General features: G+C 36.4%; 3 protein-coding genes across 7 annotated transcripts; 2 read left to right on the top strand and 1 right to left on the bottom strand.

Annotated features, from left to right (window-relative positions):
• Nucleotides 1-1,103: 1,103 nt before the first annotated feature.
• On the top strand, nt 1,104-3,426 carry LOC113072762 (protein FAM110C-like). Its single transcript, XM_026245731.1, has one exon. The coding sequence runs from the start codon at nt 1,218-1,220 to the stop codon at nt 2,205-2,207; it is 990 nt and encodes a 329-aa protein (XP_026101516.1). The 5' UTR covers nt 1,104-1,217; the 3' UTR covers nt 2,208-3,426.
• Nucleotides 3,427-5,130: 1,704 nt separating this feature from the next.
• On the top strand, nt 5,131-13,607 carry LOC113072761 (F-box only protein 25-like). Of its 5 annotated transcripts, none has more exons than XM_026245726.1 (11): nt 5,131-5,279; nt 5,356-5,454; nt 6,062-6,162; nt 6,937-6,986; nt 7,154-7,246; nt 7,361-7,454; nt 7,579-7,763; nt 8,599-8,781; nt 9,054-9,197; nt 11,064-11,090; nt 12,682-13,607. In XM_026245726.1, exons 1-11 carry the CDS (start codon nt 5,152-5,154, stop codon nt 12,769-12,771), a joined length of 1,194 nt encoding a protein of 397 aa, XP_026101511.1. In that variant the 5' UTR covers nt 5,131-5,151; the 3' UTR covers nt 12,772-13,607. The 5 variants fall into 5 exon arrangements, with proteins under 5 accessions (XP_026101511.1, XP_026101513.1, XP_026101514.1 ...); XM_026245728.1 differs by having other exon boundaries at nt 11,016-11,090; nt 12,682-12,735; XM_026245729.1 differs by lacking the exon at nt 5,356-5,454.
• Nucleotides 13,608-14,032: 425 nt separating this feature from the next.
• On the bottom strand, nt 14,033-24,236 carry LOC113072760 (testis development-related protein-like). The gene is made up of 4 exons (XM_026245724.1): nt 23,908-24,236; nt 19,678-19,725; nt 17,835-17,950; nt 14,033-16,571 (listed from the first exon to the last, which is right to left on the bottom strand). Exons 1-4 carry the CDS (start codon nt 23,992-23,994, stop codon nt 16,142-16,144), a joined length of 681 nt encoding a protein of 226 aa, XP_026101509.1. The 5' UTR covers nt 23,995-24,236; the 3' UTR covers nt 14,033-16,141.

The following is a 24,236-nucleotide window of genomic DNA, read 5'->3' as shown; positions in this document are numbered from 1 at the left end:
ATCTGATATTAATCTAAATCTTAAGAATGGTTTTAATTAGAGTAGGAGTGTAACCCAATTAAGTTGTGTGTGTAGTGCATATGCTTTGCTTCTTTTTATTAAGTACACACCCATGATAACACTTATGGAATTACCAATTTTGGTAGTCCCATATGCACAAGGATACAACATACAAACATTTAGCAGGTGAGATGTCAAAAGATAAGATTTTTGCCTTTTTATATAAGTTGTTTGACATTACAACCCTGCACAAAGGGAGAAATATTACTGAATCAGGCCACATGATGCATAAACAGATGTTGAGAAAAAATCAGGTCACGAATGAAATCCTTTTAAAAATGTATCTGTTATTACAAAATATCAATGAACTGTATTTCACAATCTGAGAAATATTAGCTGGATTATACAGGTTTCACAATACGCCCAGCCTGCCTTAGTTTCCTTTACTGTTTAACCCTTGTGATGTGCTGAAGCTCCTTATTTGGTGTTCCCAATCAAAATCAAAATCTCTCATATGCTATATTACCACCAAATCTTGGATCCTTTTGTCAGCTTATTTTCTTTCAGTTAGCACAGGTTTTGTTTTTATTTTTTTAAACTAATTGATTGTACTATAGGCCTCAAAGATCTGAGCTGACGCACCTCAGTTTTTTAGTTAAATTGACAAAAAATAAGTTTCAAAAAGAAAAACAAAACCTGTGCTATACCTAAAAGAGAGCAAGTTGACTAAATAAATAATACAAATGATAATATGAGAAATTTATAAACATTTTTTTAGGCATGTTATTTTCGACCCAGAACATAACAACAAGGTGGGAAAGACATCCTAAAAAAGTACTAAAATTATCCAAATTTTCCTGGAATTTTGTTATACATTGTGTGATTATAGTTAATAAGTTAACATTTATTTTCAGGAAAAAATAAAATCCTATATGGGTCTAAATGAAGGGAACATAAGATTTACATATATATAAAAAACTTATAAAAAATGCTTTAGAGATTTAAAAGTATTTGCAAGCTCTGTTTTGAAAACGTTAAGTCACAATCAACGTTTCCTTATACCTTTGCCTCGTGCAAGAGCTCGCATTGTCTTGACCTGTTAGTGGGTGGAGTGGATGAGTAATACACACAGGTAAAGGTGTGCGTCAGTGCGTTCTCATCTAGTCTACTATGCACTAACCTTCGGACCCCTCAACATATTTTGCAACACATCTGTTATGGATTTAACACGAAATACTGATCCAGACAGGATCATGTTGAAGAAAACGCAAGGATCGGCCAACGTGGACGCGTCGCGCATTCTTGTGAAGGGGCCCGAGTATTTGAGGAGACAGATGGAGCGAGAAAGCGAGGCGATTAAAGGACGTGTCAGTGCGGTGGAGAGACTGGCAGCCACTAAACCTCAATATGTAAAAAGCCAACAAGTTGTCAGCATCGGGTCTGCCTCCGTGAGCAGCCGAGGGTCCTCAAACGGGCACGGTTCCGTTAATAACGCCGCTCATGTTGAGGTTGAGGATATACAGTCGCCTGAAGAAGATAATAATGTGGTGAGACGGAGCAGCTCGAAGAAACGAGACTCGATTTTATTATACAGACAGAAGTGTGAACTCTTGAGAGGATCGCCTGGCGGGAGTAGGAGATTAATGAAAAAGTCGTTATTCACTATTAAAGACAAGACAAACGCGTTTTCTGAGGCGCGTGGTGGTGCATGCGCCACACGCAGGGACTGCGGGAAAGAGGCCACTCGGGTAAATGTACCGTTCTCACACGGTCACAAGGACGAGACTAGTGATGTACCGAGAGGACCTCCTCACAGGATAGTCGCAGAAATCCAGGAGCAGGATCGCAAGAGCCGGAGGGGGGTGGCGCGCTCCAGGTCTGACATCAGTTCGCGCTACTCGAAAAACTTCGCGGACTTCGACGCGTTCTTCAAATTCTGCGGCCTCGAGGGTGACGTCATCGAGTCCCTGGGCAGAGAGAAGTTCTCCGCGCGCTCGGACGACCTCAGCTCCCAAACCCGGAGTATCAGCGTCTCGACGTCAGACGGCGGAATCTCGAGGAGCAGCGACGGCCTGCAGGAGGGGGAATTGCAGGAGACCGTGCGTCAAGGGTCGTCAGTTGTCGAGCGCAACGCTCGGATCATCAAGTGGCTCTACAGTTGCAGAAATGCCGCGGAGTCGGGAAAGACGCTTCGAGATCTGGATTAACTATGGTCATGTTAAAAGTGCTGTTACAGATATGCACTGAAAAAAATCAGTAGGCTACTATTGACACAGTCACCATCTAACTAGGCTATTCACCTGGATACGTATTCCACTATTATCTACCTAAATATCGTGTTACTTGATTTGACAATATATTAAAAGTCAGATTTTTAAAAAATAGCATTTAGTTGCTTTCATTTTTGTTGTTGTTGTGTTATGGGAAAGCTGCCTTTGCGCTTGAATTTATGAATACAGTATAGTTTAGAGAGACAAATGATGTTCGAGCCAAACAGATCATCATGGAATGCAGAAGGTAGCACCTGGTCCTGAGAGATGGAAAGATATGGCTTCAAACAAACACTTCTGTCCATTGTTGCACAACAGCAGAAGCTGTGAACAAAGTGCAAGTATTCACACCCAGTCTGGGTGTATTTAATTTGTGTCACTACTGTCACATAAGTGCAAAGGTGTCTGTTTATTCAGACTGACTGCTGACTGTCTAGCCATATCTTCTCTGACTCATTGTTCCTTGCAAATATGAAATGGTATTTTAAATAACTTGATAAATTGTGTGCATTGTTGAATCAAACAACTAGGCATTCTATGCCAAAATACTATTTAAATGTGATTTATGTATCAGTCAAAATCATCTTACCTTTCTAACTCTTTTACTGTTACCTAAGAGTGTATGCAGTTTACAATTTGTGATAGATAGATCAAGATAGATCAAGACGCAGACAATGGCCCAAATATATATGACCATATATGCATATTTACAATAATAAAAAAGAACTCAGATATTACTTAACTTAACTTGGTGCTTATTTTCATCAAGTTGCACATGACTGAAGATTTAGCAACTGCCATATATTTGTAATTTTTTCATTGAATGCAGTGTTTTCACATGCGCACAAAAACTTGCCCCTCTGGCCTCTCAAATGCAGACTGTGGCAGGTTAGATCTCGCAGAGGGAGTGCTCGTGGCCTTTACACTACTTTAAGTAAATTTTTGGAAATGCAAGCTTTTTTAGCCTCCAGCTGTGGACGCATGTCAAAATATTTCTAATTTTTACGGTCTTATGAGTTTTTGGCATTTGTTTCTTATGATAATTATGAAGTAAGAAACAATTTAATGCTGATGTCCATTCTTTACAGATAGTATAAAATACAGATAGTTTCAGGTGTCAAGAAGACTTACTTGCACATTATTGGCAATAAACACACATCTAAGTTACCATAAATGCTTGTATTTATGTTCACAGCATGCATGTAACTTTTAGCATGTTTTTTGTGTAAGCCCATGATTTACCCTCAAGCCATCCTATGTGTATATGACTTTCTTCTTTCAGAAGAATCCAATCACAGTTATAGAGTCAGTCGAAAAAGTCCAAAAAAGTGCATTCATCCATAATAAAAAGTGCCTCACAAGGCTCTGAGGGTGAATAAAGGCCTCCTGTAGTGATTAAAAAAAAAAATAAACATATGTTTAATAAATTTTTAATGTAACTCTGGTTGGATTAATCTGAAAGAAGAAAGTCATATACACCTAGGATGGCTTGAGGCAGAGCAAATTATGGGCTAATTTTCATTTTTGGGATAGTTCACCCTAAAATGAAAGGTTATCATTTACTCACTCTCCACACTTAAAAGAGTTAATTTGATTTAACCTTATTTAACCAGGCAAATTAATTAAGAACAAGTTCTTATTTTCAATAACAGCCTGGCAGGAGAATTAATATCTCATGAGTTACATACAAACATGTTACAATGCATAAAACACATAAAATAAAAATAAAATCCAGTTAAAACGTTTACAGGTCGAGGTCAGAGCACTTTTTTTTTTTTAAATGTACATACTGGAATACGTGCCTCTAATATCAATAACTTTTGTAGCACATTCCAATCATTTGGGGCTGCAAATTCAAAACCAGAACCAAACGTAGTTTTCTTTCTAGGGATAGCCAAGGAAATATAATTAGATGATCTAGTTGTATAAGTATTAAACACACAAAAAAATATTTTTTAAAGAATGTTGGTAACCAAACATTTGACAGTAACCACTGACTTCCATTAGAATTAAGAATGAACATCTTTACATTTTCTAGCTGCTTTTCAGCAGGCTGAGGGGCTTAAGCCTATTTATTCCTTGTATCAAAAACCAAGCAATGAAATGTTTACTTTGTGATGCCGCATGATCCAATATGCTTGGTTAGTTTATTCCATCGTTTATTATCTTAATTTCCCTTCCCCATCACAAAATCAAAACATGTCAACATGTGCATCTTGCGTGTCACGTGTAAGAAATTGCAGCGACTGGGAGCTTGGCATAAACTCGTCAGTGATCGACAGGACCGAGAGCCAATCAGCTGTGGAATCCCGGGTAGCAACAAAATAAATACAAACTCGAAGGCCAATCACAAACGACGGGAGGCGTGCCATACACTCCGCTTTTCTGACTGTTTACTTCCGTCAATATTCAAAGAAAAGTAGAAAATCATCAACATAACAAAGGACTAGCTGTAAGTAAAATTAAATATTCGTCCGTTACCAATACAAACACGCTTTTGCAAGTAAAACAACAAAAGAGGTAGAGATTTGAGCTGTCTGTAGTGTTTTGTCGGCGTTAAAAAAAAAGATAAGCCTCTTGGCAGGCTTTACATTTGAGAAAATGAATTGGCAGTAAGTTAGTTGTTCAACAATCATCTACAGTTTACAAATGAACATCAAAATGCGTAATTTTTGTTTTTACAAAATAATGGTTTACATAAAGAAAGTGAAATAAGTCTTTTAAAGCCTTGATTTGAATGACTGTTATTATATGTCTTGTCTGATCAGATCATGATGATATTGTTTGATCATGTGATATGTGTCAAGCCTTTGCTCTGTTATAATGGTTTGAGATAATAATCTCTTGTATTCCGGTCTCTGTCTGGAGCAGGTGGAAGAACATGCCGTTCTTGGGCCAAGATTGGAGATCACCAGGCTGGAGCTGGATCAAAACTGAGGACGGCTGGAAACGCTTTGAATATTTGAGCCACAAGCTGGGAGACAATATCAATGAACTTACCTTGGAAGAGTAAGAGATGCTTTGAATTATGTCAGTTTAATGTAGTGATCGTTCAAGGGTGATAACCTTACCTTCAACCTTTCAGTCACCACCTCCGATCTTTAACCACAAAGCTACACCCCCTCAGAAAAGCACTGAGGAACCGACTAAACTGGAAGTGTGTTTGTGGCGTGTGGGAAGTCAGGTTTCCGTGTTTAGAACTGGTGTTTGTTATTTTAACCGTCTGTGGTCATTGTCTGGAACAGCATAGAACAGACAGCCGTGAACTGGTTTTTGAATATATTCAGACAGCGGTAAACTGACTGAGCTAAAAACACCTTACTCTGACCATGCTTTCATGGGAACAACAGACCTGAGGTCGGTCAGACAGACTATAAGGAAATATGAACATTTGAATCCATCTGGCTGTGTGAGGACACAAGTAGTTGTTTGGATAGTTTTAGTGTACACCTGCATCACATGTTAAATTTCACTAGACGATAGACCGCACACTCACCTGTTTGAGCTTACACGTCTTCAGATCTTCAGAACTCATTTAGCAATACCTTGATTAATAATTAATAAGAACTTGCATTGGTTTGTTGATCTGCACTATGTTTTATTGCATTATGTGTCAAGTTATGTGTAGTAGTAAGTGCTCCTAGCAGATAACAGTCTAAATTGCATGTATCTGTTTATCACAATCATATATTTTTTGTAGGTCACTCTGAATAGGATTGTTAAATGGAAATGTATTGTCTAAAGTATATTTTGGTATAGTCATAGTTAGCTTTAACTTATTAACTCTCTAGATTGGACATTGACAAGGAGAACATCTACATGGGAGATGTCTGTGAAGTAGCTGCCAAGAAGAGAAAAAAGGATTTCTTCAACAACAACACTAAGTCACAGTGTAAATAAACTATGATATTTTATTACATCACACTTGAAAATCACAACAATGATGTCAAATTGAACTGTAAATTATAGTTTTTTTCGGAAAATGGGCAGTTATGTTTTTTAGCGGTCATTATATAAAAAAAATATAAGTCCACAGAATGCTGCAGTTGGGCATTCAGAATTAATTTTTCATTGGAGCTTTGTATTTATTAATCATTTAATATGTTGTTGTTGTTTTTTACATCATGATAAATTACAAGTCTAGATAGATTTAATTATGTAGTGCTTTATATAAAACAGATTGTTTCTTTGTTAATTTTTTTGGAACAATCATATTTTTTTTTTTTATTGTGCAAAAATCTATGACCACAGAATGCTACAGTTGACCAATCAAAATCAAGTTTTCTAGAGAGCTCTGTAATCTTAACCAATCACAGATAAATTCACATATAAGCCTAAGCAGTTGAACATTATTTTACTTATCCTCAAATTGTTCCAAACTTCTATGCATTTCTTTCTTCTGTGGAACACAAAAGAACATATTCTGAAGGAAAACTGGTAACCCAACAGTTTCAGATCCCTTTGTTTTCTATTAGAATTTTTATCCATAAAATGGAAGTCAATGGGAACGGAACCTTTTTTCAAAATATCTTCTGATATGTTCCACAGAAGAGAGAATGATATACAAGTTTGGAACATCATGTGGGTGAGTAAATAGTGACAGAATTGATGTAACGCATATAATATAGTAGTATATAGATTAAATGTACTTGAATCTTTTTCTCAGTTTTTTTCCAGGAGCGGTGGATCTATGTTCAGAAGGAGAGTACGCGAGAGGTGAGAGAAATTATGTCATACCAACCACATGTACAAGACTCGAGGAGTAGCAAACAAACAACTGAAGTCATAGAATAATTTGATGTCATTGTTTAGATTTCACAGTTCTCCCATCGGAAGACTTTTCTAACTTTTGTCGAATGGGAACCGTGTGTTTGTTGTTGCAGAGGCATGGGTACTGTACGCTTGGTGAGGCCTTCAATCGACTGGACTTTTCCAGCGCCATTCAGGATGTGCGGCGATTCAACTATGTGGTCAAAGTAAGATGCTCTGTTCTCTGCTGGACAGTCACTAGAATACCTCTCTCCGTTTGATTTACTTACTCTGCTTCTGTATCGTCTCTCACTTTATCCACTCTTGTTTACTTCTCCTAGCTTCTGCAGTTGATTGCCAAGTCCCAGCTGACGTCTTTGAGTGGAGCTGCTCAGAAAAACTATTTCAATGTCCTGGAGAAGATTGTGAGAAAAGGTGAGCTGATCATTCAGAATTATTCACAGACTTTATCCAGTTACATAATAAATGCAGAAGACAATTGTACCAATATAAGTACATATACAAATGTATATATGTTTTTGTTTTTTTAATCTCACAGTTCTGGATGACCATCATAACCCACGTCTGATCAAGGCGTTGCTGGATGATCTAAGCTCCACGCTCTGCATCCTCATCCGAGAAGTTGGGAAGTGTGTGCTGATTGGTAACATCAACATTTGGGTCTGCCGTTTAGAAACCATCTTAAACTGGCAGCAGCAGCTCAACAATTTGCAAATTCCAAAGGTAGTCTTTTTCACAGTCTCATGGGTTAAGCATAAGCACAAAGCAGTTTGTCACTGGGTTTATTGAAAGAGTTATCTAACCCCCTTTAAAGCACCCCAAAAAAATGCACAGGTCAGTCAAAATCTATTTGTGACTAGTGGGTTGATTAATAAATAAAATGATTATATTAATATTTTATATCGTATAATTTTTAACTTTTACATTATAGATCTGGGCCACATGGCCAAAAAACAAAAACAAAAAGAAAAAACACAATATCTCAGTATTTTTTGGCTGATTTGCGATATATGGCATATATCTCTGTATTTTATAATTTTTTTCATTTGGATTAAAACAATATATAAGTTATTTTATTTATTTATTTACTTACCAATTTTGATAAATCATTAAACTAATTAATAATTAAACATTATTAAATAATAAATAATTAATTAATACAAATGATAATAAATAATTAATATAAAATAAATATATTTAAAAATATGTATTTTAATATTAAAACCATATTACTAAATATAAAAATGCTAATAAATAATAATCAGTGGTCTCCATAGACTTCCATATGTAACAGAGATGCTTTGCTTATCGAACAAATTAATAAGCCTTTAGGACTAAAGTCAGCTGTTCTTGTATCTTGTATTTTGGCTGTTCCAAGCTTTATCATGGCAGTGGGTGGATGTTTCTGTACAATAGTCCAAAAGAAGTCCAATAAAGTGCATCCATCCATAATAAAAAGCGCTTTTTGTGCATGACCATCATCTTGTATTTCTTGTGAGTGTAGCAGCAAACAATCTTTCTTTTATATTTATATAATGCTAAATATGTCTTGTTGCAGCAAGTTTCAAATGGCATGACACTGAGCGACCTTCCTTTGCACATGCAAAACAACATCCTGTTCAAGTTTAGTGATGCCTGTGACATCATCAATCTGGGACAAACCACACCAACACTGCAAATGCTCAGTGAGGACCGGCAACTGTGGAAAAAACTGTGTCTGTTTCATTTCGCCGAGAAACAGGTGAGGAATAAGAATTTATTAAGTCAGTCATAAAGGCCATTACCATCACACACAAATTCACACATACTCACATACACATACAGATTCAAAGTCAAAGGTCAAAGATTGAATGAGGTTTTATTTGAGATTCTTTAATGTGAGTCTTTTTGGAAATTCAAAATTGCTGAAAGTTGGGTCAGTGACTTAATTTGGCCACAAGATAGCAGTCATGCACACAAGCGTGTGAGACAGGCCTCTGTTCCTCACAGAGCTCTCTGTTCCTTTGTGTTCAGTTCTGCAGGCACTTGAGTCTGTCAGAGAAGGGCCATGTGGACTGGAAGCTGATGTTTTTTACACTTCAGAAATACTACCCTGTGAAAGAACAGTACGGAGACACTCTGCAGTTCTGCAGGCACTGTAGCATCCTCTTCTGGAATGTAAGAAATCCTTTTTTAAATGTCTGGTCTGTGAATAGACAGTACAACATCCCTTCGGATTTTGTCACTATTTAGATGTAAGTGCTTTTCTCAAACGTTTCTAATGTTGAAGCCCAGTACAGTATGTGCCACACTTGATTGCTCCTAAACAAACAACCCTAACATGCCGTTTTTTTGTTTGTGTGTGTGTGTGTGTGTGTGTGTGTGTGTAAAGATCTTCTATAATGGCAGTTTGTGGTTAGGAACTCCTTATAGACACAATTATCGATAGACAAGCATCAGTTTGTTCCATTGATCTTAATAGGCGACCAGTATTAGCATATGCTCCTTTGTTAAAATGTTTGGGGTCAGTAAGATTTGTTCAATGTTTCTCACTAAAGCAACATTAATTTTACTAAAAAAGAAAGAAAAGAAAGTAAAAAAGATATTGAGCAGTGTTCGAAATAATTGGAAAAATGGTGAACATTTCTAAATAATTGTTTTAATATATTTTCAAATGTAATGTTTTCAGCATTATTATTGTTTTTTTTCAGTGTCACATGATCCTTCAGAAATCATTCTGATTTGCTGTTTAAGAAACATTTCATATACATGTTGAAAACAGTGGGCCTTTCTTAGTAGTTTTATTTAAACTGATACATTTTTCAAGATTCTTTGAATGGATAGAAAGTTAAAAAAACATTTATTTTAAACGGTAATGTTTTGTAACATTATAAATGTCTTTACTGTCACTTGATCATTTTAATGCATTTTTGTTGGAAAAAAGTATACATTTATTAAAGAAAGTATTTTTACTGACCCCACATTTTTTAACAGTAGTGTTTTTAAAGGAATAGTTCACATTTACATTCCCCGAACATTCAAGATAAGGGGGCAAAAATGCCCCTGTATAATGTTTATGTATTTTATATTTTTATCATCTGATATCGTTAATATCACACGAACAGCGCCGTATTTTCCCCAAATATCGGAACGATTGCAAATGTGATACTGATTTGATGAACAGTTCAATTAACAAGAAGTTAATTTTAAGTGACTTAAAATTAACGAAAATAGTTCCAAACAAAGCCACAGTAGAAGTGTTTTTCCTCTCTGAGAAACACACAACAGTGTCTCTTACTGAATCAGTCAGCGGTTTGAATAAATCAGTTGAATAAATGACTCAATGACTTTTTTATGCAGTGATTTGTTGCAACCTACTGCCGATTCTAGGTTTATATTTAAAGTATATTTTCCCTTTTCTCTTCAAAAATAATTTCAAATATCAGTATTAACAAAGATCAGTATTAAAGCTCTCAGTATTAAATCATCAGTATTAAACATCACAACATCAATTTTAGATTATAATAATTTTTTATTAGATTCTGTGCCACCTCTGCATTACAAACACAAATTCTGTTGATGCTGATTTAATTTGATTGGTAACAGCGCTGTAATGTCTTGCTATTTTAATTTATTGATTACATTTAAGAATTTGAAATTGTTATTAGTTTAGGAAAAGAATTGGCCTGATAAAGGTAAAAATGCTTGTGAAAGGTACAAATCAACCTAAACTTATTGGAAAAGTTACATTTCAGCAAACTAATCACTGCAAAGAATATGAAGAATATCGAAAGCTTTGGGGGTCAGCCGTCAACAGAAGTCCTAAACCTGCCAAAGTACCAAAACAATAACGCACTCAGCAAAATATTGTCTAATTATTGTTATAAACTGATTTCTGGAAAATATATATATATTTTTATAAATAAATACCTAGCTTCAGGTTATATCTATTCAATTTGCCCTCTGTAATATCTTTGTCTACCCTTTGACCTTTAGCTTTTTTATTCTCTCCCTGTTCTCCTCCTGGTCCCTTAACTCCTAAAGGACAGACACCTGGCTTTAATCTTTAAGGTACATGTTCACTTTTTTTAATGAGTGTGCACTTGTTTTGAAAGTAGTGTCTGTAAATAAAATTAGTTTTGCTTCATCTGTCATTTTTTTTCTTTTTCTCCTAACCTCCGTCAACTTATTATTTTTCTGCCCATCATTTTGTCTTGCACTTCCATTTGAATCAGTAGGATTGATCTGTAATGTTTGTATTAATTTCAGTATTTGATTGGATATATTTTTCTGAATGTCTTATTTTTCCTCATTTGGTTTATGTTGTCAGTATGTTTCACATCACCGTTATACACTATTGCATCTCTCGACTGATCACATGAACATGCATACAGTGATCATTATATTTGCTAGGGATTTAAATACACCCCTAACCCTGAGTATTACACTTGGTGTGTAACTTGCAGTGCTGGGTAGTAACTTAATATTTTTAATGTAGTTTAGGTTATACATTATATATAATTGTGCATTTAAGTACTAAAATAATATTAATTAACAACAAGTACTTGCTGTAGGGTTAGGATTAGTGTCTGGTGTAGGATTATTGCATGTACTTATGCATCATTTTATTTTTTGAATGATTACATATTATTCACACAACGGCAGTAAATTATTCATAATTTATTGATTCTCTGATGTAGGTTAATGATCACATGACATGTAGGTAAACAAAAAATATATATTTAAAAAAAATATATATATTTAATTTCCTGTTTTAGTATTTTATTATATATATATATATATATATATATATATATATATATATATATATATATATATATATATATATATATATATATATATATAATATTTTTATGATAGAAAATATTATAGAAGCCCATTTTTGCCACTGAATAAAAAAGAATACTTTTAATTTGTAATTGCGATTCCGATTTTCTCAGAATTCTGATGTAATAACTTGCAATTCGACTTTATTTTATAAAAAGTTGCAATTACCTTGTTTTCTTTCATATTTAGTGGCGGAAACGGGCTTCCATAGAATATATTTTTGAAAATGAGTATGATACAAAATAATCATCTAAATTATGTGATAAATGGTTTAAGTCAAAAGTAAAAGTAATCAAAAAGAAGTCAAAATGCATTACCTAAAATGTGTATTCTAATAGATTTGGTTAAATAATAATTTGCCAACTACAAATCAGTAACAGTCTACAGTTGATAATTAACCGACTCAGCTCTGGTACTGTAATTCATCTTACATTGTTTGTGCTTCAGACATTAATAATACCACAACTAATACGGCTAGTAGAGGAGAGTTGTGTTAGAACTTTTTTGTGCCATCAGACTTACAATTTTTGCCAGGTGGATTATAAGAAGGGTAAATCCCATACACTTTTAAAAATATGTTATGTATTGGCCACGATGGTTCCATGAAGGCCTTTTATTATCCATTGAATCTTTCTTGTGCACTAAAGTCTTTATAGTGAAAAACATTTCTTTAGATTATTAAAAATGTTTTTCACTGGGAAGGGACCCTAGCAACCAACCTATGTAGTTGCAGCTTTTGCATGGACAAAAACACACACATTTGAATCAGAAAATGCTTCAATCTGATTTTGAATGCTTTCTCTTTCCATCGCAGGACTCGGGACATCCTTGCACAGCAAATGATCCAGACAGCTGCCTCACCCCCGTCTCTCCCCAGCACTTTATAGACCTCTTCAAGTTCTGAAATCCAGAATGTTGTTGGACCTCTCGTCTTGCGATCTCCTTTGGATCACCTGCAAACAAAGACCTCGAACACTCATAGAACATTTTCAACTTTTCAACTCCTTTTCCTCTCCTCTTTTAGGTTTCCCAGACAGTTGTACTGTGATTAATATGTCAAATGTCTAACAGTGTAACCAATGACTGACTTTTCTGTTGCCTCACCCAAACTTTAAGGGCTTATGGAAAGATGTCATAATATTAATGTTCCTTACATATTTGTCCACTTTTTTTTTTTCCTCGTTGTGTTCTTAGACAATTCATCTGTTCTTTAAGCACAGAAAGATGGGAGATGAACAGCAAGAAAAGGCGGGATATGTGAAGTTAAGAGTGTTTGTGGGAAAAAAGAAAAACTTGATTTTGGGAAAGACAAACTGAAGTGAAAAGAGATCCTAAGCAGAGATTATATTGTCTTTTCATGTATGTATTTTCATTTCTATACCAATGAAATGCACGTCAGAAGTAGTCCTAGGTAATGTTTACGTGAGCTCTCGTGTTGTTTTGTCATGCTGCGTGTATATATTTGATGCGTCAACACTAAAGTGTACATTTACTGCACAAGACAACTTTTTACGATACACTTTTGTCAAATCTGTCGTGAGGGCAGATGGAAAATCCAATGTAAGCCTTGCTATTTATGAACAAATGTATTTTATATCCTTTTTCTGAACTTTGTAATATTCCGTTACTATCCCAATAATTTAAATGTCACTGAAATGGTTGTGTATGATGTGTTTGGTACTATCAAGCATTTGCAAGAAACAAAGTTACCTAAAATAATTAAAAGTCTTGTTGTATTGGTATGGTCTCAAACTTGTTCACCAATGGATCCTCTGCAGTGAATGGGTGCCGTCAGAATGAGAGTCTAAACAGCTGATAAAAACATCACAATAATCCATGCAACTCCAATCAAGCAGTTATTTTCTTGTCAAAAGAAGTTGCATGTTTGTAAGAAACAAATCCATCAAGATGTTTTAACCTTAAACCATTACTTATCTATCTGTAATACTGCTTTCTTCAGTATAAAATCATCTCGTATGAATCGGGAGAGCAACATACACAGATCATGCAACATTTACAAGCGAAAACATTTAAAAAGCAGTTCTAAATAAAATGTGGATTTCATCTGAAGCTAAAAGGTTTAAAGTTAAATAGCCTAAATGATGGATTTGTTTTATTATAAACACATTTTTCATAAACATAAAAAAATGGGAGGGAGGGGGTGCTTGTTTATAAAGTAAATTTTATTCAGATTCACCAATTTATCTGAACCCCTGGAACTACAGCATCTTATTGTTTATATTTAAATCATAATACAAAAAAAAAAAACATTCAGTAGTAAAATCAAAGTCCCTAAATATAAAGAGCAAAATCTGAAACTAACAATTTGTAATCATCGTTCAAAGTTCAAACACATATTTGTACGATACTAATTATATAAAGCTACTATGAACAACTAAGAGCAGCAAACCCACTTACGTTCAGAATCTGCTTAAAAATAATCTCCTGAAATCTGCAACAAGACACTCAGTCATGTTCTTCTAGCAAACCAAAGATCTTAGAGGCGCTTCAATGGGATCGGCCAAAGGTTTATACACAATACATTTTACATCAGTCTTATAAATGATGATTGTCATTTTTATCATGTTCAGGGTGTTGGAAGAGAATAACTAATTGTCATGTGATCACTAAAAAATGAATTTTAAGTCGAGGCACTGCAAGAAAAACACTTCATGATAAAACAGCACAGCTCTTGAGGTCTTTGGAAGGCTTCAACTAATAATGTTTGTAACAATCGTTACTATTAAGCATTATTAATGAGACCTGGATGCTCATTCCTTTCCTGAAAAACCAACCAGTTTAGAACTTCGTTTCAACCCTAGAAGACTGTGTTTTTCCCCCCCAAATGAGTCCAATGATTATAATTAGCAGTTTGATTAAAGCTCAAAATCTCCAGCGACAGGACCGAGCACATACAACTGAAAACTGTTCCCTGTTAAAGTCTAAAGCCGCAGTAAACTCTTCTTTGTTACTGAAAAGTGGCACTGAATATATTGCTAGCATGATCAATATAGCGAGTAGTTTGGGATTATAGCAAGGAAATGACTGCATAGAGTAATTAGAGGACATTACGATTGTGAATCAGCAGGCAGTAGCGACTGTAAATCTGCGAATGAAGGTGTTTCTACATCATTTCACATTCATTCTTGATTTACACAGCGGAATAAATTAACCACAGCTGAATCGAAGATTCGAGCATTACACACAAAGCGTCGATCTCTCGTCACGAGTGATTATCGCGACTGAGAATCTCACTGAGATTAATCGGCGCTGATAAAATGTAGATTTAAAGAGACAGAGTTTACATACAAATTAGATATTCCGTCATCATTTATTCACCCTTATGTCATCTAAAACCTGTTTGATTTTATTCTGTGAAAAAGAGAAGTTTAGCTAAATGACTGAATGACTGACTTTTCATACAATGAATGGAGAATTATTGCTGTAAACAAGGACTTATTTTTAGGCTGTTTCTCAGATAACTTTATTGCGTAAAAAAACTCATAATACAGTCATTTGGACTGTATTTACTATAATTTTATTGTCATTTTAGCAGCTGTTAAGTCTTGGTCTGGGCAGCACCATTTTTTTTGGGGCAGGGATGAAAACGAGGTTATAGGGGATAGAAGTACAGAAGTACTTCTGCACTGGGTTTAAAACATGCTGAGTGTTAAGCTGACAAAATGTCTTTCTGAAAAGCTTTCAGAAGATAAAAAGATAAAAAAACGAAATAAAGCAGTTTTGAAAGTTGTAAAAATTATGTGATCTAGGACCTGTATACAGTACGTACCACTGTCCACAGCCTCATTATCATTATTCAATATGGCGTCTGACTGAGGTTTATGCTTCTAGCCTGACTAAGTCTATTATGGTTCTTGGGACATTCGGCTAATCTACATCTTTTGTGCTCCACAGAAGAAAGAGATAAAAACAAACAGGTTTGAAAAGAGGGGGAATAAACAATGACAAGATTTTCATTTTTGGTTGAACTCTCTCTTTGAGTGTTTAAATGTCATTTAACCTTTAAAAGTAATTTACAAAACGCCATGGTGATGTCAGACACCAACTAGGAGTACATCCAGTGATTTCAAACGAGGAGGCTTCATTCAAAAATTGGAAGCGCATTTTATATCAAATGGGAAAGTTGACAGGCACTGGAAGCAGGCACTCTTGGTCTGAGGGTCCTACTCTTCACATCTTCATATCAGTGGGCTGTCCAATCAGAGCTAGTTTACAAGGGGGTGTGGCCATCCGTTTAGACATTGATATGGAAATTATTTTAGCCCCTCCCAGTTATTCTCTGATAGGCTGGCTGGACTTCGGCGACGAACTGCGGCTAATTTATCTCGCGCCCGAGCCGCCCACTGGGCAGGGCCACCGGTCTGTGATTCAGTCAGACTAGCGTAACGAGACGAGTCCTCCTCTGAACCCAAGCCAACCCAGGACGGCAAGCCCAGAGAGTGCGGCAGAGACAGTGACAACGGGGAAGACAGCGGGGACGAGTCACTCTTCTTCTCCGGCTCATTTATTCCCTCCTCCACCCCGTCGTTCAGCTGAGGCGGCTCCCAGCCCTCAATCTTGTCAATCTTCCTCGTAGGTGTGATTTGCTTCATCGTCATGGTGATGCTGTCCCACAGACAGTGCGCTTTGTCTTTTTCCGAGTGGGCTTTACTCTTGTCGTCCTCCCAGTTTTTCTTAGCAGACCTGGGAGAGAATGAAGCAGCAGGATTTATTGTAAGATGAAAATGTTCTACCCTCAAAAATGATTAAAACCACTTGTACTGCTTGCATAGCTGAAAAAAAAATCATAAATTAAACAAATTAATTGAATTCAAAGAAATTTCAGCAATTATTATTGTTTTTGCTACTACTACTAACTCTCTCTTTCTCTCCCTCTCTCTCTCTCTCTCTCTCTCTCTCTCTCTCTATCTATATATATATATATATATATATATATAATACACACACACACACTCAATCTTAATATTTGCTTATATGAAAGTGTAAAGGGATCAACAGTGAGTATATTATGCTGTATGTACAGTATGATGTTTGGTTATGTGTCATAATGGCACAAGCAGCCACATACTGTACAGTATGCTTCAGCAGAAAGGACAGATGCCGGGCCACAGGGTGCGGTTTCCATTTCAGACACTTACTTGATGGTTCAGTTTAACGTAAGACTATATTTATGTCCAAAAACATATATGTTAGATTTTCCATTGCTATGTAAAGATATATTTATCTCTATTTTTACTGCATACAGTAGCCGTATCTTCATTTCTAGGCACTCAAATGTGCCGTTTGTACGTCTCTGCTGGTAAAATACTTTTTCCTAATCCAACTTTAATATGCAGAGTCACCTCTAAACAAGCCACTAGTTCATTTCCCCCACAGACTGACTGTAAACACCGCGGCTCTGTGCTGGTTTTACAACATGGCTTTGTTGGATTCAGAAGCCCAACATGTCAATTTCTGGCTCAACTAATGGTGTGAGTTTGAGGCAGACCAAAAGATTTGAACAATGTGGTTTTGAATTTTCCCACCAAGCTCATCCAATGCAGAGACGCCTGTAAAGAAGCACATAAATCATTGTATTCTATTTTAAACATCTTTTGTGTCTGTGTGTATGTACAAACATCCGATAATCATCTCAAAAACATTTGATTGATGTACATTCTATTTCTTAAACATCAAAAAATAGAATGTTCAAGCTCCTGAAATGACTAGAAGAAAAAAAAAATAATGTCTACATTTTCATTTGGAAGCTGTAATGAAATGAAACCTCACAAATAAGAATAAGAATAGAAAAAATGCATCAATAAATGGTTATGCAATATAAAAACCAATTTAGGTTACCCATCCCTGTTAACTATGTACAATCATCTAAATTTATTGCAATCATCTCAAAAATACATATGGGAATTTTGGGACTTGCGAAACATACTTAATTTAGCTTTAGCTTACCCTCTTCTGTGAGAGACGGTGACTCCTGTCAGCAAGAAGTGTTCATCGTCCTGAGACGGAAACAACTTCTTGTCTCCTTTTTCTCGCTTTGTTTTTACCTTCTTTGACTTCGAATCCTACAAAAGGTCAAAAACAGAGTCACAAACCATGCAGAAATTGCTCGTTTATTCATACAATAGGACTCTGGGCAGAGTAAAGCGACTGTTGGTGTGTTATGTGTCAGAAAGGCTCAGCTTTGGTTTCTCAGCGAGACAGAAATACAGATGGTAAGAGATGATTGCAGGTTTAAGCCTGGCACAGAGACAGCTAATCACAAAGACACACTTCATCTTGGATGCAGGAGCAGAAAGCGGTGTCTGACGGACAGAAGGCCAGACATCTGAGCAGACGTGTGTGTGTGTGTGTGTGTGTTTTGGGTCATTCTGCAATCTGACGCATTCCTTCAGACTCCTTCCTGCCTGCTTCCAGTATGACCCTCAGGATTTGAAATACCGACCCGGCTTTGCAGCTTATTATATAGAAAAGTACCTTTGACACAATTTCTCGCTCACTTTCACAAGTTGTTCAGTTTTTTCTGACTGGCCTTGTACAGAATGTTCTTCCCTCGACTGAAAAAAGTATCATATTTCCTTCCAAAATTTAGAATTTAAATTTTTATTATTATTATTATTTTGTAAGCACTTCATAGTAGTTTTGTTGCACTGGATGATTTTAATTACAGCAATGAGAATAATTTTTGAATTATGGTAATGAGAATTTCTGGGGATTTTCTGTTAAGCACCTAAAAAACAAGTGAAACATGTTTACGTGGTAAATCATACATTTCAAACAACTAAATCATTCTAGCATCCAAAGGAGAAGCTTTTAGCAATTGACTAAAAATTATAACTTCCTTAAATGTTTTTTTAATGTTTGATTTGTTTATGCTTATATAGAGAATTACTTTATATGCAAATAATCTTAACGGTTCTAAAATAGGCTTCATACTGAAATATAGGAATATTGCATTTACAAGTTAAATTGCATTCATTTCTGTATCCTCCAGATATTTAGTAGCTGTTGCTACATGTCTGGAGGAATTAAAATGTACCAAACACTAAAAAAGGTAACAGCACGAGATTAATTTTATTCGCCACTCCCTGTTTTATTTCAAACCAAAGACCTCTGTGTTCTATCACTCCGCTGTGCTAAAACATGCCATCTGATTATGCACATAAACACTTGTTATGTCGGGACCAGCTGTTATTATGAGCATTAGGAGTCTTCGGGCACATTATTCAATCCATCAGATAAACAGATGTTACTATTGGACTCGTCTTTGACCTCAAAGAAAGCACTACACTTCAGCACCTGCCATCCCTGGAGGAAACAGCAGAACTCTCTGGAAGTCTCTGTTAGCATCTATAAAGAAGTCAAATCAAGGAAAACTGATTTCTCAGGATCCTTTGAGATTAAAAGAGTTCATTGTGCCGTATATATATATTTCTACTGGTCAGAAACAGTTCAGATACTTGTTTAATCATTTAAAATATGACATGACATCAGTAGGAAAGCACAGCACTGAATGTTTGCTACTTTTGCTATTGTCCAGATTGTTCTGAAAGAATGTCACATCCTCTCTACATGTTTATCAGATTATCCACAACACACTCACACACACACATTTTCTCCCATCCACTGCATTCCCTCCATTCATCGCGTTCATTCACACACAACTGACAAAAATAAAAATTCTTTCATATCAGGCTTTTCTCGTCACATCCTAACAATGCTGCTATGGTATTGTTTCGGACACTGTCAACACATTACAAAACGTTATGCATGTGTGTGTTGGCGTGTTTACCTTTGTTGAGGGGCTCAGAACTTCCTCTGTTCCCTCGGAGTCTTTATCCTAAGGGGCAAATGCCAAGGAGAACAAAACAATGAGAACACACGCACACACTTAAACACACGCTAATGTCTGCGAACACAACAGACACTGAAAAATGTGAGGGATATTTTTAGCATGCTACATAAACACGGTCTTGCACATTTAAGGAGGGACCTGAAAATGATCGTTTTCTGTCAAGACAAAGAGTCAGAACATGACTGTGGTTAAGGAGTAAAACACTCCTCTTATAGATATCCCACTAGGTTCAAGTGTAATCCAATCTATTAGAGTTAATGTTATAATTAATTCTGACTATTTTGGGGGATCAATCATAACTGCTCTGGCATTCAACTTCCTGTTAAGTGTCTGACCTCTTCCCCTTCCTTCCTGCCCCACCTATTGCTGCCTCTTGGAAAGTTCTTACTTCACTTTTTCATTGCCCTAAAAAGGCAGGAGACTTTTAGCCCTAGCGCAACAAACTGAAGAGCAAAGGATGCACATTAGGTGTGTAACTGATGCTTTATCTGCCTCAGAGAATTATGGGAAACGGAGCTGTCACACAAAACTTTCGCCCTCAAGAACTGATACATGTATCTGCCATCTTTGCTCTTCGGACCTGTTTGAGCCAAACACCTAAAAGTATCATGTGACTAACCAACACAACTGTTCTGGCAATTGATAATAATAATAATAATAATAATAATAATAATAATAAGAATAATAATTAGACTAAATGTTTTGTGAGCACCAAATAAGCATATATAAGGATGATATCTGAAGCATCATTTCACACTGGTATAATGATGCTAAAAATTTATTTGAATATATATTAAGACATAAAACGGTCATTTAAAATTGAAATAATATTCTTCTTTATTTTGCACAAACAAATGCATCCTGGGTGACTTATTTAAAAAACATGATTTGATTTCACACAACACTTGTTTTATTTTATATATATATACATACATACATACACACACATGCATATATAAAATGTAATATCTTTACCCTTGATTATGGCCAACACTTCCACCAACACAATAAGACAACGTTTCAGGCAAATCCAGGGCAAACACTATTATTCTGACATGACTCAAAGGCAGAATTTGATTCATATGAAGAGAGAGAGAAAGATCAACCTCTGTTCTGCAATGTCCATGTCATTCCTCCCTCTGCCTCCACCTTTTCTACTCCCTCTCACTCCTTGTATCACTGCCACACACCTCCACCCCGTCTTACCGAAGCGCTTGGCCTGATTACAGTGAAGTGCTCATTTCTACATGAAAGATTGAAGCTAAGATGCAAAGAGGAATGTTTCGGATATTTTAAGTCCTTTACCCTCTGGACTCCGCCATTTCTTATGATTGTGGCATATTGGGGACAGCTCAGACCTGACTTCACTGAAAAAAGAAAAAAAAAAGCGTATGATTGAAGAACACAGGGTCATAGGAGTCAATTTATTCTGCCTTCAATTTATTTATGAAGGACCTAACCACAGTATCAACAAAACCGTACCTCTGAATACTGATGTTTACCTACTGGCAACCTGACATGGTTTAAAATAAAACCAATGCTCATAAAATAGCTCGATATAAACTGCTGGAACAGAGAGGACATTCATCTCCATGAAAACTTGTTTATCAGAGGAAAATCGAAACTTTCTATAAAATTTGAGGTCCTGACGGGACCGGAATAGAACTGGAGCTAACTGTAAGCGAAGGTTCGCTTGGCCTCATCCGTCGGGCTTCCTGCTCTACATTCCAAGTTCTGGGTGAACAAACTGTCTAGCAGCTGAAGGAAGCGGATCTCACTGAAATATCCCTTTGTAGACTGAACAACACAAGACCATTCCTTTCCTTCTCCAACATACAGTCCACAAGCCTAGTAGTATCACTACTGTAATGAGCCATGAGCTTCACCAACATAATTCGCCCATTGACCTCTGACCACCATGGCCTCCTAACAATCCCCATATCCGCTGATTGGCTTCATCACTCCGTCTCCTCTCCACCAGTAAGCTGGTGTGTGGTAAGCGTTCTGCCGTCACATCTTCCAGGTGGATGCTGCACACTGGTGGTGGATGAGGAGATACCCCCTCAAAATGTAAAGCGCTTTGAGTGCCTAGAAAAGCGTTATATTAATGCAATGAATTATTATTATTTATTTTTATTATTAAAATGACCATGGTGCTGTACTACCATGGTTTTGGGCAGGGTACAATGGAAATAATATCTATTTTTTTATTTACCACAATAATAGTGTTTTTTTTTTTTTTTTTGTATTGTGAGAGTACTATGGTATTCTTTATGCCTTGCACGACAGTACCACAGTCCAGTATCAAATGCTAATACTATTTTACTTTTATATACATTAGGATTCTGAAATTCAGGATTTAACATGGTATTTACTTGACGGTATTTGAACCATACCATGGTATTACCATGGTCTTAGTCTCAGCCTCAGATGTCATGACCACATGCATTTAATGCATACGGCTCACAAAATGGGAAACACTTTGGGAGTTTCGAAGTTGTCATCGCAACACGCTCTTTTTCGTGCCTGTCTCTTTAAATACAAAAAGGCGGGCCTTGGCCATTCATAGCGGCCAAGGTTTCCAGACCTTCTGTCGTCAGTCTGAAGGTCCCGCTATGCAAACTACCATGGTCTTAAAAATGTTTTCTGTTCTTTTTTGTAATTGTATAAATAGCAATTCAGTAGTAGCTGCAAAGTAGCAACCCAACTTTGGGTTGAGTGTATATATATCAAAGTACATGATATATGACAACATGGTACAGTGATGGTATCAAATGGTAATACCATGGTACTCTGGCACATCAATTAATTTAACAAGCAGCATGTAACAGCTTTGATTGCTGAATATACGATTTATAAATCAGGATTTGAGATCAAAACCCAGCAGACAGTTTGGTCTAGCAGCTAGACTAGTTGTCATAATGTCTTTCATAATCAGACGAGGATATCAGAGATTTTGACTAGACTCTTTCCCATCTCTGAGACCAAAAATCTGTTTGTGGAACAGATTCTCTTGGGAAGAACATAACCGTGGTTTAGTCAAGGCCGTCTAATATCACACTAGCCACAGAATGCAGTGGGAAGCTTGAACTCTTTTACTGCAAGCTTCTGAAATATATATATATAAAAAAAAGTGTGAGGGGGAGAGAAAGCAAGCTTATCTGCAACCGTCTCCTGCTGTTACACTGTAGGACCTTATCTGACTCCTGCAGTCTAACAGCTGACAGAACATTAGATCTGAAAAGAAGGACGGCAGCAAATGCCATGAATCTGTATTTAAACTCAGCCACAGCAGAGCAACATTTAATTAAGATACATTTGATCATAACCACACACACACACACACACACACACACACACACAAACGACATGATCATTCATATCTCAGCACTGGCTCAGAAAAACATGCAGGGAATCATGAACAAAACTTAAATGTGAGAATCTTCTCATATTCTTGTAGACTCTTATTCTGCTGGAATATTACATTATATTCATTTTGTTCTGCTGTAGTATATCATGGCCCTATTCTCACATTCCATACTCATATTGGTCAACAGATACAGGTTTATTATTAAAGGCCGATGACATAAGCAAAAACAAAGGAACATTCAGTTATTATGTAAATTCCAAATAAATCATTTCCATGAGCCCAAATTCTAAGAAATACAAGCCAGCTGATTTACAAAACCAAAATATGGCCTTTTTATCCAGTCACAGAAATTTGATTAATGCAAATTATATTTAAATAACCGAAAAAAGCATGTAAACAGTTATTTTCACTCTCTTAGTACTTTTAATATTATATTCCACTCTCATACTTTCATAATAATAAAAACTGTCTGAATCCTTTATTTGCATATTCGGAATATTCAGAATGTTCCCTTGATCACGTTCCATATGCTTCATACTGAAATACCCTCCTGAAATTTAAAATGTCAAACGAGAGCGATTTCAAAAGTAAGGTGACACATTAATAAGCGGGTTAAATTATAGAAGATGATATTTATCATTTCGCTGGTGTTTGTATAATCTTACTTCACGACTCGCTCGGGGGAGCATCCGCTTTGTAAACAATACAGTCACTGTACAGACAGAAATGTGACCCAGCCAAACTCGATCACATCTGATCTCTCAGGTTTGAAGGCCACGGGCAACATCACACCTCACCTGACTCGCGCGCTCGTGATGCCACGACGCCTCGTCCTCCTCCGACGCTTCATCCACCAGAACTTTGCTCTTGCTCTTCTTGAACATGATTATGCGCGCTCGGGGTTCAGCTGTATCTCAGAAGCACGAGATTGTCCCAGTCCATGGGACGCGAGTGAAGACTCTTGATGAGGAGATCGCGAGGAGGCAGCGGTTAAATCAGAACAATAACTCGTCTGTGATCACGATACCCCCACACGCACACTTTCCTCCGGCACACTATCTTTCTTTGATGAACGTCGGGGCACACGGTTGGCTGGAGCACCTGGACCGCCGCTCCTCCCATCGTG

Source organism: Carassius auratus, unplaced genomic scaffold (assembly GCF_003368295.1).
Source record: "Carassius auratus strain Wakin unplaced genomic scaffold, ASM336829v1 scaf_tig00010126, whole genome shotgun sequence".
Taxonomy (NCBI): domain Eukaryota; kingdom Metazoa; phylum Chordata; class Actinopteri; order Cypriniformes; family Cyprinidae; genus Carassius; species Carassius auratus.
This window is presented reverse-complemented; position numbering and strand designations above follow the sequence as displayed.